General features: G+C 31.0%; 3 protein-coding genes across 3 annotated transcripts; all 3 read left to right on the plus strand.

Annotated features, from left to right (window-relative positions):
* The first annotated feature begins 6,208 nt into the window (after positions 1–6,208).
* Positions 6,209–11,330, plus strand: LOC123924761 (heat shock factor protein HSF24-like). Its single transcript, XM_045977729.1, has 2 exons — positions 6,209–6,931; positions 10,569–11,330. Exons 1-2 carry the CDS (start codon positions 6,728–6,730, stop codon positions 11,133–11,135), a joined length of 771 nt encoding a protein of 256 aa, XP_045833685.1. The 5' UTR covers positions 6,209–6,727; the 3' UTR covers positions 11,136–11,330.
* A 2,323-nt stretch (positions 11,331–13,653) lies between these two features.
* LOC123922783 lies at positions 13,654–14,262 on the plus strand. Its single transcript, XM_045975472.1, has one exon. The coding sequence runs from the start codon at positions 13,654–13,656 to the stop codon at positions 14,260–14,262; it is 609 nt and encodes a 202-aa protein (XP_045831428.1).
* Positions 14,263–15,162: 900 nt separating this feature from the next.
* LOC123922784 (ethylene-responsive transcription factor ERF109-like) lies at positions 15,163–15,783 on the plus strand. Its single transcript, XM_045975473.1, has one exon. The coding sequence runs from the start codon at positions 15,163–15,165 to the stop codon at positions 15,781–15,783; it is 621 nt and encodes a 206-aa protein (XP_045831429.1).
* Positions 15,784–16,245: the final 462 nt, after the last annotated feature.

Here is a 16,245-nt window from a genome sequence, read left to right on the forward strand (position 1 = left end):
AATTTAAGTTCGATTTCTAGTGAAAAATTTTTTAGCCAAACTTTTTTAAACTCGTAGCCGAACTCTAGATTACTGGATCCCTTTCTATGAGAACTAAAGAGTTATAAAAAAAATATGTAAAATCTTTATAAGGTGTTGATCATAACTGGGTCAGAGATTTAGTGACAGAGTGAAGCGAAAGTTTTCAGAGTGTGAGAATAAGTGTTATAGATATTTGTTCATAGTTATAAATGTATCCAAATAGATATTCAGGTCCTACTATATAACCAAATATGTTGTTATATAGTAGGACCTGAATAAGTGTTATAGTTATAAATGTATTCGGAAAAAGTATATTTATATCATTTATTTACTTTAAAATTATAATAATGGTCGTCTCTATTTATTTTGGTAAATGAAGAGAATTCATACTCGTATTATATCTATACTATAGTACAATAAAAATATTAATATATTGGGTTCGAACAGGTTCAATTTTCAATGATCCCATTTGAACCATCTTAATTCGATTATAATAAATTGTTGGAACTCTCTCCCTCCCTCACTCCCTACATCATTGGGTTTCGGGAAGTTAGTAACTTTTGTACACCCCTAATATTTGGCATAAAACAACCACATAAGTTATTTAGAAATCTTAACACAATTTATCTATCTCTCTCAAATGTGAATTCAACTCATTAATGTGGGTATGCTCCCCTCAAACAAAAGTCTTTTCATCAACAAACACTTTCACCGTTGTTGGCACAACATCAATTTACACACCATCTGACAACCATTGTAAAAAAAGAATTACAAGAGTCAGTCAAACAATATTAGTGTTTTGGGCACCACATCTTAACTCAAAATCTTTAGAAATTTTAACCACTTTACGGAATCGTCGGTAGGGATGTCAACGGGGCGAGGATTGAGCGGGCCTGCAGATCCCCACCATCTAAAATGTTCTTCATCCTCATTCCCCGCTTCATTAATTTAAGTATTCTTTCTCTATTTTCATCCCTGCGGAGCTCCACAGTTCTCACGGGGATCCATCAACCTTAAAAAATTATCAAATTTATATTATTTCCAATCAAACTAGTCGTAAAAAAACATATTTTAATTATATAAAAAATAAAAAATTAATATATTATTGTGAGTCTTGTAACACTAATAAAATCATATATATATAACCAAATTTATACATATATTTTGTGAAAATATCATTAAAAATAATATTTAAAGTACTTAAAAATATATTTATAAATGTTATGTTAATAAAATTTTCGAGGATGGAACATCGGCGTGTCGGAGGATAAAATCTCGTCTCCATCTCCAAACTTCTCCATCTTTGAATCCCCGAACAAACAACAGTGCAAAAATTTCCATTTACAAATTAAATTAATATCTTATTCGTCACGTTATAATTAGATGACATGTACACCATATACCCTAATTTTAATCATGCAATAAAAGATAAGAAGCATTTCAGGATAAGTATAGTTGTTTAGAGGATATAATTAAGAACAATTTTTTTCATCTCTCCTTGCAGGATCATATTCCAGATAGATGGCAGTGGCAGCCTGACCTGGATACAGACTATACTATATGTGGTGCATATCAGTTCTTAACGGCTCAGGATGCGGTTACTTTGGATGTTGCGGCAGACCTTATTTGGCACTCTCAAGTTCCTTTGAAGGTTTCCATTATCACATTGCGACTCTAGCTGGATAGGTTACCTTCTAGGTGTGGAGTGATCGAGTCGACTCAGCATGTGTTTCTATCTTGCAACACTTTTGGTTCTTTTTTGTCTCTTGTCAGCTCATGGATTGGCTCCTCTTTGGTGACTGCTCAGACTATTTCAGATCGCTTTGTTCAGTTTACTAGTTCAGCAGGGGGTTCTCGTGCACGGCGCTCATTCATGCAACTCATATGGTTTGCTTGTGTGTGGGTTGTGTGGACTGAACGAAATCATAGATTGTTCATATGCTTGGCAAATTCAGTACATCATATGTTGGACAAGATCAAGTCTTTCTCTTATAGGTGGTTGAAAGCGACGAGTAATACTTTACCTTTGAACTGTCATAATTGGTGGTCTAATCATCTGCTTTGTTTGAGCCTTGTAAAGTTTTCTTTATGGTTTTGTTTTTTGTATTTTGAACTTTCTTGTAACTTTGTAGTCTCCTTTGGCACACCTTGTGCTGAGAAAATTATTTTTTCTATATACATATCTTATTTTGGCTTGTTCAAAAAAAAATTATTTTGATAATAGGATACGAACAATTTTAATTTGTTGCGCCAATTTTTAAATATATTTTTATTAAATTATCTTAAAATAGTTGGTAAAAGAAATTTACTTTTTTACTTTTCTTTATTAATTTAAAATAGATTACTTTTTATTATAAAGAAAAAAAAATAGATAACTTTCTTTATGGAATTTAAAATAGATAATTATTCAAAACATGAAATATATATATATATGGGGAGGGATCAAATTACACCGGTGTAACATTTGAGTAATGTTACACCGCTCAATAACGCTTCAACGAATACAAATTTTACAAAATCCACCGTTGGATTGAAAGTTTATATCATTTAGATCATCCATGTTCAATTTTACAAAATTTTAAAATCGTTTGATATGTTATTGAGACCGATCAAGATTAACGCTTTATGTATTTTTATTGAATACCGTTAAGTTTGATCAATCTCAATAATATATCAAATGATTTTAGATTTTTATAGAATTGAACATGAATGATCTATATGATATAAACTTTCAATCCAACGGTGAATTTTGTAAAATTTGTATTCGTTGAAGCGTTATTGAGCGGTATAACATTACTCAAATGTTACACCGATGTAATTTGATCTTTCCCCTATATATATATATATATATATATATATATATATATATATATATATATTACGAAATCCAATAAACTACCGGGCTTATGAATGACACTATTAATTTTTAAAAAATCCGAATATATAAAAAATAATAATAATATTAACCTTCCAATTTTTACCAGAAAGAAACCTATAAAATCGTTTCTTCCAAAATCAAACATAGATTCAGATAATTTATTTAAAATTAATCAAAATGCAATAACTGAACCTAGCACATGGTGTAACCAAGGCTGATAAGAAAAAAAATTAGAAAAATACAAATGCCGCCTTATTTAATTTATTTATTTTGCATTTTTGCTAATGAAATGCCGCCTTATTTATCTAGTCGAGAAGAAGCCGCCTACATATTAATCATTTAGAAGTACCCTAATTAAAAATTTCTCCCTCCATTTCAAATTATTTGACGTTTTAGAAAAAAAAAAAAAAATATATATATATATTTTTACACCTTATTTTCCTATTATACCCTTATTTTAATTCATTAATATATTTGTTTTTGCACACACTTTCTCTTTCCAATAAATTTAATATGTTATGTACGAAAAAAATAAAAAAATTTAGTTTTTCAAATATATATTAAATCTTTATCAGTTTCAACAACTAATCTTAAATATTTGGAATTTACATGAGGGTATAATAGACAAAATATAACCTTAAATTATCAAAACGACAAGTAATTTAAAAAAAATAAAAAATTTTAAAACGTCAAGTAATTTAAAACGGATGGAGTATTTTTTAAAACTATATTTTTCGTAAAAGTTAATTGTATTAATAAACTATTCTATTTTGTGTACACTGTGGAAGTAAAAAAATGACACAACGAAGAAAAACTTATAGTTTTAATATAATATTAATTCCTATAATTATAGTATTTTTTTTAATTTCGATCCATGTAATATTTGAATTTAGTCACTGCAAATTAAAAATATACTCCCTCCGTCCCAAAACTTTAGTCTTTTTGGAGTTTTGCACGGAGATTAAGAAATGATAAAAAATGATAAGTAAAGTCTTGTTTATCCTTACCTTATGAAGAAAGAGAAAATATATTTAATTAATGTTTTGACTTTAGTAAGGGTACAAATGGTAAAGTATCACTAAATATGCATTGGTTTTTTAAAATGACTAAAGTTTTGAGACAAAAGTAAAAAGTTAAAAAGACTAAAGATTTGGGACGGAGGGAGTATATAATTTTAATTTCTAAAAATACCTTCGCGTGGTGATGGTAGCTCTGCAAGTGCACAGAATCGCAATCAAGTAATAAAGTGATAAGTTATTGTTCTCCACAGGAATTGTGTCAAAGTTACTAGTTTCGCTTAGGAATTAGGATAATTTGTCTTCGCTTTGGTGTTTGGAGATAGTTGTGCTGATAAAATAAATTGCAGGAAAATAAATGACTGAAAGAATAAATAAAAGGTAGATAAAAGTGTGTGTGTGTCCACGTAGGGTGGTTAATTGTGGTCGAATCCCTCCCTTACTCCTGCTTGGTGGTTAATTCTCTTGTTCCCCTCTATCAGGATTAGTCTTCTAAAATAAGTTCGGAAGCACTCGTTCTCTATTTCTATTACAAACTGTTCAGAGCCTAGTTTAGGTTGCCCTATTCTGCTTAAATATCATAGCCCCAGCCGGTTCCACTTTTTCGTTACAAACTTTGGTATCATTACCTTTAAGGCTCAATGTGTCACAAGCTGTCACGTGTGCCTAAACTAGTCCTAACTCTGTCTCAGATAGAATTTATCGTTCTAAACTAAGCTTTTAATCTTATACTAAGACCTCAAATACTGAATTTAATGGTCTCATGTTGGATCTTAGCACACCATCCTTCGTTCAGGATAACTAGCTTCGTTTTCTATCTGATATCCACTAGCTCCTTAGATTTCATTCTAATGTGATCAGTATTAAAATAAATATAAAATCAGATGATAAAAGAGTTTGAAAGTATAAACAATTGAATTTATATCCAAATTATACAAAACCAAGCATTCGTAAGGGAGTTCAACGACTCCACCTAACCTAAGAAAAATAAATTACAAAGACATAAAAGAAAGGAACCTTAATGACCTTGGAGTTGCTTGGCCTCCTTGCCTCCTCCTTAGAGTTCTCCTAACTCTCTTTTGAATATCACTATTGTTGAGTGATTTCTAAATGAATAATAGTGAAGGAGGAAGACTCTATTTATAGTTTTTCATCTGAGTTTGGGCTTTTTCTGCGGGTCCATCGCACCCATCGTGGCAACGATGGCATGTAATTTTGCCTATCGTGGCCACGATGGATCATATCGTGGTACGATGGAAGATCTTCTCCACATTTTTTGCTTTCTTCAACCGCCTTTCATCGTGGTAAAGATTTGTTGCAGATTTTCTTTATTTAAACCGTCTTCTCATCACGCCACACTGGGATCTCATCGTAGGTACAATGACTGTTTACTACATTTTTGCCATTTTTTGATGCTTTTTCCAGTTTTATTGTTTTTGGGCCAAGTAACTTCACTTTTCCAAGTATTTGCTTGCTTTTGGGCTTCAATTGCTATTAAAACTACCCTAAATTACTACTAAAAATATCATATAATTGATTGTCATCATATGGCATCACGTGACATAATTATATTGATCACATATAAAATTAAAATTGTCAATTTTAAATTTACAGAGACCGGAACTAAACAAAAAAAACTTACCGAAAGTAAAACAAAAATACTACTCCCTCCGTTTCAAATTATTATCCCTTTTTTTTTCCAAATTATAAGGAAAAAAAACATTTTCAATTTTTTTTTTTCTTTAATCTCATAAAATTAAATATAAATTGCATTTAATTTTCTATCTCCCATTTTCTCAATAAATAATGAATAAGAAGTTTTTTTTCATATTTGAACCAAAAGAGTTTTCCTATTTAAACATACACCGAAACCTATAGGCGCAAAGCACAGAAACTACCCCAAAAAACAATGTGGTCAATTTTTTTTCATTTTATTTTCCATGATGAAACAGTCAAATATCTATTTGACATAAAAGATGCGGTCAATCGATATTTAATAAATGTCCAAAAGAAAATATTTTTTGACTAAATCCAAAAGAAAATATATGTTAATTTCTTTAGTTATTAGCATCTATTTAATATCCAAACCAAAAGAAATTTAGTAATTTTATTCCTTTGATTCAATGTTAGATGTGAAGGCAAGAATCTGTGAAAGTGGGTTCCTTTTATTTCATTTTGTCTCATCATGATATTTATATATTTTTCTAGACCTTAGTGCATCTCAATATTTCTAGAACACACGTCACTTTAGAAAATGGGGGTTGGCTTAGTTTTTTTCTTCTCATATAGTATATTTATTTATTATTTTATTATAAATAGAAGAGTCCCGTGCAAGAATTTTAGATTCCAGAAGCATAGTTTTATAAATTTATCACTCTATTGACCTTTCCTTTCTCTTTGTTCTCTCTTTAGAAGTTATGGTATTTTTTGTCAATTTTATTCATTTCAATAAGCTTTGGATTCATGGATTTTAATCAATCCAATAACAATAAACCTTCTTTTTGCTCCTCTTTTCATTCTCATTTTTTTCTCTTTGGTTTTTATTGTTGGGATTGGGAATTCTTAACAGCTCTTCTTCTTTTCAGTTTTTTTTCTTCCTAAGCTTTTTCAATTCTTTGTTACCATATTACATATACCCTTTTCTTTATTTTTCTTTTAATAAGAAAAAAATAGATATATACACATAGTTACACACCCTTTTTCTTTTATTTTAACCTTGTATAAATACATCAAAGTTTATAAAGAAAAATAAATTTTTATTTATTTAGTAGATAATTTGTGAATTAGGTGAAGGGTAGATCGGGAAGAAAAAATGTCGCAACGGTCGGCGCCGGCGCCGTTTTTGAGCAAGACATATGAGATGGTGGATGATCCTCTCACTGATGATGTGATTTCTTGGAGTGAAAATGGTAACACTTTTGTTGTGTTGAAACATGCTGAATTTGCTAGGGATTTGCTTCCAAAGTATTTTAAGCACAACAATTTCTCAAGCTTTGTTCGCCAACTCAACACCTATGTAAGTTTCTTTGTTTCTTCCATTACTTTTTTTTGTTTTTTCTATTCTCATATATTTGTTTGAATCAATTATTGTGTTTTTTTAATATATTTAGCCAATTTTTCATGCCATACCAATAATTTTAAAATATCATATGATCTAGTTTTTTTTATTAGATGTTTGTATAAAACCGAGTAGAGAATTATTTTAGATTGTTCATGTGAGCATATAATTTAGTTGATAGGAACATCATATATTATATGTATATAGGTCGTGTTTGTATCCAAAATTTTATTTATTTTAAGGGTGAATTTTTTTGCCTTTTTTATTTAAAAAAAAATATATTTAATTGATAGTAGTTGTATTCATGGTGGATCATTTAAGAACGGATTAGATTAAAGTCCATTATTAAATAAAAATTATGTTTTGTAAATTGGGATTGATTGCTTAGGAGGTTGATAGATAGAGCGTTTTGTGGTGTTTGCGTAATTGATTAATTAGTATTAAATTAAACGGATAAGAATTTAGATCATTTTATTAATTACCATATGAGTTGGTGGATTTTGTTTGAATGTGAGGTTGAAATATTACGTGGAACTTTTAATTCAAGGATCATCATTTTGGCTTGTATATAGGTTGAATAAAATGAGTAGGTTTTACACTACGTGGGATAAAAATAGAATTGGTTGCTTTGAATTTGTCTCTTGTTTGTTGAAATATCATTATTTGAGAAATGTTCTTGAATCCTTTTCACACCAAATGTTTTGCTATTTCTTGGAAATTTACTTCACATTTGTGTGCTTCAAACAAAAAATATTGTAAAATAAATGTAAGAAAAAAATTTAATATACTTGATGCATTATGCATATGAGTCAATGATCCAAGTTTTCAAAAAAAAATTATATTTAACTTTTTTTATATCAGATACATGAACTCAACTTTTTTTATATTTAAGACAAAATTTTAATTAAATATATTAATTTTTGTTGAGTCAATTTTTTCGTATATTTGACGGAAATAAATATTAAAAGCGAAAATAATATACAGTGTAAATTAATTTTACATTATCGTTCAATAGTAACCATATATTTGATTTTTATTAAATGTGGTAACATATGCATTAAACTCATATTAAAATGTTCTATTACTTTGTTTACCAAAAAAAAATGTTCTATTACTTTTATGTGTGGTAAAAAACACGTGTTGGTTAGTGCTATAGAGCTTTTGTTAGGTGGCCATATTGAAAGATTTTCTATGCTCCACCTTCCTGATTTCTTCCCTCATTTCTCACACTTTTCTTCTTTCTGTCTTTTTATTAGTACAGTAGTATACTTTTCTTTTTTTCATTCATCTCTTCTCTAGATTTGATTAAAAAAATGTTGATAAAAAATGTCAAATACTAGTATTAGATTCAAAAAAATACTCCTCTATAGTTTTGCTAAAAAAGAAAAAACTCTATCTCCATAGTCTTCCTCAAAAGAAATACTTCCCTCGTTTCAAATTACTGTTCGTTTTAGAAAAAATACAAAAAATTAAGAAAATGTATTTTTGTACTTTATCTTCCTATTATACCCTTATTTTAATTCATCAATAAATTTTTATTTTTTTTTACACACTTTCTCTATCCAATAAATTTAATATATTATTTATAAAAAAATTAATATGTTATGTACCAAAAATAATTTAAAAAAAAACTTTATTTTTTTAAATATATATTAAATTTTTTACGGTTTCAACAACTACTTCAAAATATTTGGAATTTATATCAGGGTATAATAAACAAAATATAACCTTAAATTACCAAAACGACAAGCAATTTGAAATAATTTTTTTTAAGTAATTTGAAATGGATGGAGTTATATAATCTATAATATTAGTCTTGTTTGATTGTGTTGTGGAGTAGTATTTGTTTTGTACGTATGAACGGGCTTGGTAGTCAAAATCTTCAATCACAAAACTAGCTTCTCTTTTTTTTGACCAAATAATTTATTTATTGTTTTGACCAAATTAAATAATTTAGCCTTGTTTGATTGTCTTGTATATTCGTATAAACGGGAAATGGAGGAAGGGGTAGTTGTGCAACACCACTGTCCACTCTACCAACTCATCCCAACCGTTGTTCAATTTTTTATTCACAAAAACAATGTCTTAATACAATAATACTATGATATTGTCAAAAAAAAAAACAATACTATGACTTCTTCTTTTTTTTGTCATGTACTATGACTTTTTTTATCACCAAATATAATACTCTGAATTTAGATTTTGTTAGTCGATGTTTGATACATCATTCCTTTGAATATAATAAATATTTGATTTATGAAATCTTTTCTGCATTTTCTTTTGTCACTTTATTTTGGCAAAGAAAACCTATTTTTGGTTAGTTTTTGGATTTCTTTAATTAATTTTTATCCACTTAGTTAATGCTTTATAATTATTCGAAGACCATATGCCTTGTTAGTCTCCTTTTGAATAGGGATGACAATTTGACTCATATCTAGTGGACATCCGAAAAAAATACTCATAACGAGTATGGTAAAAACCCACATTTTGAGTACGGGCATGGGTATGGGTAATTACCTGCAAAAATGAACAGGTATGGGTGCGGGTACGGGTACCTTAGTACCCACCCCGCCCCATACCCGCATAATATATATTTATTCATTTCATATATATTATTTTGTATAAATTATATATGTATATCAATTTTAAAAAATACAATACTATTAAACTATTACACATTTTTAATAAAAAAAAGTTTATTTATAACATAATACAAACACCATTTGAATATGTCAACAAAGATATTAACTTTAACATGAGGTTAGTAAAAAAAATTTTATAATTTTGATGAGTCAACATTAAAATCTTTTTTAAAAAATTAATTATATTAAAACCATATGATATTTTATAATTGATCAATTTATTTTTAATAAAATTGCGGGTAACGGGTACGGGTATGGGTACCTAGGTACCCATAGGGTATGGAAACGGGTACAAAAATTGTTACCCACGCAGGTATGGGGATGAATACGGGTATTTTTCAAACTGCGGGTATGGGGATTGGTACTATAGTACCCTACCCATACCCTACTCATTGTCATCCCTATTTTTGAATTAATTAATTAATTAATTGAAATATTGTATTGTCTCGTAAGTGTAGCTCAAATGATAGCTACCAGGGATATTATCGAAGTTGCCCGAATTCCATATTCTAGGATACTTGAGAAAAAAAAATAGAACATTGTATTGATTAAATATTCAATAACTTTATTAAGAAAGGATGGGGCTTTTTGTTATGAAAAAAAATGTTTTTAATTGTTAATCTTTCTTTACATTTTTTTGCATTTATTCTTCCTTTACATTTTTCTTTTTGACCGCATTATTCTTCCTTACATTAAATTATATTAACTTGTTAGTCATTAGCTTTTTCAGAGAAAATGCTATTTTTTTTTCTTCTTCCTCGCTGGACAAAAAAAATAATGACTTTATTATTTCAACATTAACATAATGCAATTGTATATGTTTATTTTATTTTTTTTTTGTCTCTTTTCAACATTTTAATGTATATTGACATATTTTTTAGGTTAAAAAAGTATTTCTCTAAAGAAAAAATTGTTAGTTTTGAAAATGCTAATTTTGAATTTCAATTTCTCAGGGGTTTCGAAAAATTGTTCCTGACAAATGGGAATTCGCCAACGAGAATTTCAAGCGAGGACAAAGGGAGCTATTGGCAACAATCAAGCGCCGGAAGACCCTATCACCGATGATTGGAAGACCCATTGGCGTCGGACTGAACTCAACGTCAAACTCTGGTGGCGAAGACTTGGGTTCAACTTCAACTGGATCGGTGGAACGAAATACCTATTTCGCTGACCTATCAAGCGAGAACGAGAAACTAAAAAAGGACAACGAGAAATTGAGCGTTGAATTGGCACTTGCGAAGAAGCAGTGCGACGAGTTGGTAGCTTTTCTTCAAAATGTTACTAATGTATCGCCCGACCAAATTAACCGCATCATTCGGCAAGGAACAAGTGGGTCCAGCCTTGATGGGGTGCATTTCTATGAAGACTTGAATGCGGCACCGGTAGGTGAAGGTAAATGTGAGGGTTTGAAACTATTTGGTGTTAAGATTGACATGGCTAATGCTAAGGGTGATTGTCGCAAGAGAGGGCATGAAGACTCAATTGGTAGTGCCAACAAGAAGTTGAAAACTGTTGTTTAGGACATATGATAAGGTTGTTTCAGTATTTTTAAGAACTTTTAGTTTGAACAATTGGTCAATATTGATGCAAAGATAGTAGTTGTTAACTGGATATTTTGTAGTTTGGTTTTTGGTGGTACATTTTAAAAATGTATGACTTTTATACAGCTATGAATGGATCCTTTTATGGATCTGCTTATAGGAATTATTTTCTTAGTTTGTGTAGCAATAAAGGCAATATTGCTTTGGCAGCATGGTAGGCTAAGCCACCATGAAAACTCAAGACAACATGAAAGCTCACTCAAATTTGAGGCTTCTCTGAAATGACGCCAAAATTATGTAAAAATCGTTCTTTAGGCCTTCTGAGTTGCTTCCGGTCCCCAAAAACCTCAAAATATCTTTAATTTAGACCCAGATGCGTTTGTATCTTAGAATTCGAAAAAGACTGATGGAAAAAAATCGGATCGAAATTTCAAAAATAAAGAGACCGAACATGCCCAACACCCAACCAGTAGAAAGTGACACCTGCTCTCTAAGCCAAACAATAGGAATGAATACACTAAAGCAAGACACACACATATCTAAATCGAAAGCTGTCAATGTCATTATGGATTCACATCAACTAGATGATCTCTAGATGAGATCAGTGACTATAACTATGAAGCTAGTACAAAACTATGAACCTTTTACTTCATTCCTTCAAAATGTGCATAAAAGTGCACTTCGGAACCTATGTTCTGAAATTGTTCTATTTCATAGCCTACAATACAATCTAAAACATTCTTAAGGATAATTTGGTCAGAACAGGGGGCATGGAAGTTATACGGGGCCAGAAGAGCAAAATTCAAATTGAAGGATAATTTGGTCAGAACAGGGGGCATGGAAGTTATACGGGGCCAGAAGAGCAAAATTCAAATTATGTGAATGTGAGTTTGCAACTTTAAGCTCAATAATATTTAACTTTATTTTCCATAAATTTGTTATTTTAATGGGCTCTAAACCAAACTTCTCTTTCAAATTATTGATAATTTCTTTTCGCACTTCTTAAATTTTCTCACGTGTCTTGCTAAATTATTAAAATATTTATGATCATTACTTAAGCAGCAAACTCAATTTGCTAGATGCACAGAGGATGGGGAAAAAAATATTAAAATTCAACAATGTTTTAAGATTTCACGCTTCCCAGAAACTCCCTAAGAAAATTTAAATTTTTTTTGTCATTTGCTACTTATGTAGTGACCGGCTTTGGTATATAAAATAAAGGAAAAAATATAATTTACATTGCAACTTTAAATTTAGTAGGAATAAGAATAACTCAATATATGTATATATACGTACATCAAAAGCAAAATTACATTAGATAAAAAAAAAGTACAATTAAAAACACCAATAAAACCTATCTACAAAATCATTTCAAAAGTCCTAACCAAAAGAATGGGGGAGGTGATGACAAGTATTGTTGGTTATTCATAATCATATTTTGTTGACTTATGAGTTGATTAAGGGTTACAGTAGAAAAGGGGGAACCCCTAGATGCATGATGCAACTTGATATTCAAAAAGCGTATGACACTATTGATTGGAAAGCTATGGAATGTGTGTTGAATGAAGTTGGTTTCCCGAAACAATTCACTAGTTGGATCATGTTAGCTGTGACTTCTGTCTCTTACAGGTTTAACATCAATGGGAACTACACCACCATTATGAAAGCTAATCGTGGCCTTCGGCAAGGGGACCCTATCTCACCCCTTTTATTTGTCATCATGATGGAGTATTTGAATCGGTGCTTTCAAAGAATGCAAAAAAATCACAACTTCAATTTTCATGCCAAGTGTGAGAAACTTGGCCTAACCAACCTATGCTTTGCTGATGATCTCTTATTATTTGCCAGAGGTGATAAAGTATCTGTAGCTATTATGATGGAAGCCTTTGACAAGTTCTCTAAGTCGACCGGTCTCAAAGTCAACCCGACCAAGTGTTGCATCTTTTTTGGTGGTGTAGATCAAAGTACTAAGGATGATATCAAAAGACTCACTCATTTTGAAGAAGGAAAACTCCCGTTCAGATACCTTGGAATTCCAATGACATGTAAGAAGTTAGCTATACATAACTACATGGACCTGATCGATAGAATTATTGGGCGCATCACTCATTGGAGTTCTAAACTCCTAAGCTATGCAGGGAGAATTCAGCTGCTAAAAAGTGTGATTTTTTCTATGACGAATTTTTGGTTGTTGTGCCTACCTTTCCCCAAAACAGTGATTCGTAAGATTAATTCCATTTGTCGAACTTTCTTTTGGACTGGTAGTATAGAGAAGAGCCGTAAAGCCCCTATTGCTTGGAAATATGTGTGTCAATCTAAGCGTAATGGTGGTCTGAATTTCATTGATCTTGAGGTTTGGAATCGTGTTTCCTTGCTGAAGCTGCTTTGGAACCTGTGTGGCAAATCAGATAGCCTTTGGGAGAAATGGGTCCATGCGTACTACATTAAAAAACAACACATCATGGAGGCTTGTATTCCGCAGTCTGCCTAATGGATAATGAAGGCTATTATGCAGCAACGAGTGAGTATTCACCAGAATCAGGTGTGGAAAGAGATGATGAATGCCCAAAAGTTTAGTATGAAGAAGATGTACCTGGCTATTCATGAGAGATCTCAAAGTGTTGCTTGGAGAACCTTGTTCTATGGAAACGTGGCCCGTCCTAGAGCTATTGTCAACCTTTGGCTTGCTTGTAATGAGAGGTTGGCTACCCGTGACAGATTACATAAATATGGCTTAATCGACACAACCCGTTGTTGCTTTTGCAATGCTGATGAAACGCAGCAACACCTTCTCTTTAATTGCAATGAAACAAGGGGTATTTGGAGAAAAATTCTTGAGTGGATGCAAGTTGATCATTATCCTTTTGGCTGGTGTCAAGAAGTGAAATGGATTATGCAGCAGACTAAAGGAAAAGGAGGTCGTGCTAAGATCCTGAAATTGGCCTTTACTGAAAGTGTTTATGAGATTTGGAGGTATAGAAATGATGTTACCTTTGATAATGCTACCCATAACAAGCATACCGTAGAGAAAATAATTGATACTATTGTTTATAGAGGTTGGACTAATAGGAACTTAAGAACACACCTAGCTAAACTCTTGATGTAAATAGGCTTTCTCTGGTTGTGTTTGTCATTTTTTTGATACTTTGGGCTGGATCCTAGCGAACGCCTTGTACCTATGATTTTTGAATTAATCAAAGTATTTTTTGGTTCAAAAAAAAAGACCAATAAAATATTCAAATTTAATTCAAATTAAAAAACCAATTAAAAAGTACAATTAAAAAAAAAAAGACTAATTAAAAAGTACAATGCGAAAAGACCGATCGAATTAGACTCGATTCATTTAAGATATTTATTCAAATTTGATCCGTCCAAAAATATTTGATGAAATTGCAATTAAAAAGGCCAATAAAATATTTGAATGGGACTAAAATGGCCAATTACCACTTTTTGCAAATACTAAAAAAAAAAAAAACTCTAAGGCATAGGCTTGGTATATAATACTCACATACTTATATCTTAAGCAAGAACATATTTTTTTCATAAAAAATAAAATAAGTCACAACCATTATATCTTAAGCAAGAACATATTTACATCAAGAGTTTAGCCACGTGTAAACCTCACACTAAGCCACAACAACCAATACAAAAACCTTAATTCAAGAGACAACTTCACTCTTGACTGACTAAATGACGCCACATGTCCTCTGTTTCCCTGCAAAGCAGCAAACCCTCCCCACAGTCCCACGTAGCTTACAATGCTCCTCCCTTTCCAAACGTTCGGGGTTTCACATTCCCTCCACGTGTCAATCATCGCTCTCATCACAAAATATCACAAACTGTCTTTCACTAACACCTAGCTTCCACGTCATAAGACCCATACCACATTAAAAAAACCCAAAAATAAAACAACACAGCTATATATATACTTCGAACTTCATTCACCTGGATTCTCTCGCTCTCACTCACTTCAGATAAGTGAAGCGAGCGAGAAACAAAAAAAAATATGGATGTTCCTATTTGGAATGATAACATTGTTGCAACACCACTATTGCCAAATAAAGAAGAAGAAAACTCTATCATAGTATCTACTCTCGTTAACGTTCTTTCCTCGTCCAACTCCAACAACAATGTTGTTGTTCCAGTTCCAGTTCCTGTTCCTGTTCATGATAAAGAAGCAGCCACGTCATCATATACAAGTGGGTCCCTTTCTCTCTTGTCTTACGAGAATCTTTACGATGTTAACACGTGTAATGCATGTAAAATCAACGGTTGTCTAGGTTGCAGATTATTTATTGAAAAGGATAAAGAAAGTGAAAAGAAGAAAAAGAAATACAGAGGAGTGAGACAGAGAGCATGGGGAAAATGGGTGGCTGAGATTAGAGACCCAAAAAGAGCAACACGTGTATGGCTAGGAACATTTCAAACTGCTGAGAATGCTGCAAGAGCTTATGATCAAGCGGCTATTAAGTATCATGGAGTTAGAGCTAAACTCAATTTTGATTTCTCTGATTATAATGATTTAGTTGCTACTCTTGATGATGAGAAGAAGAAGAAGCTAGGTGCAAATGTTGAAGAAAGAAAAACTAACATAATATCTTTTGGGTCTACAAGTGAACAAGACTAGAGAGGATTAACATCCTAAGAATAAACCGAATGCAATTTTGATCTTTATTAGTTACAAGTTGAGTAGATAACAAAGCTAGCTCAATTTGTTACTTAATTTAAGTCAAAATTTCAAACTATCCATTTCTATTTTCAATTTTGTAGTAGAAAGTATTGAAAACTTCTTTTAAGTTTTCTAACATTCTATTCCCTTTATTCCATTGGTTAGTTTTGAGTTTTGACAGTTTGAGACTACTGAACCAATTTGCAGAAGTATTTTATTCTTATTTACTTTTTTTTTTTTAATTTCTATCAAGTTTAATGCAACTTCAATTACTATGTTGTCGATATTACTCTTATTTATTGCATAGAAAGAAATAATGATAGATGATACTCTTATAATATAGAAAAGGTAAACTTTGTGGTCTTCATATATGATACTATTTAGTTAGATAGTATTTTGAATTTAAATTCATTAAATTTT

The sequence above is a fragment of the Trifolium pratense genome, linkage group LG4, assembly GCF_020283565.1.
Source record: "Trifolium pratense cultivar HEN17-A07 linkage group LG4, ARS_RC_1.1, whole genome shotgun sequence".
In the NCBI taxonomy this organism is placed as follows: domain Eukaryota; kingdom Viridiplantae; phylum Streptophyta; class Magnoliopsida; order Fabales; family Fabaceae; genus Trifolium; species Trifolium pratense.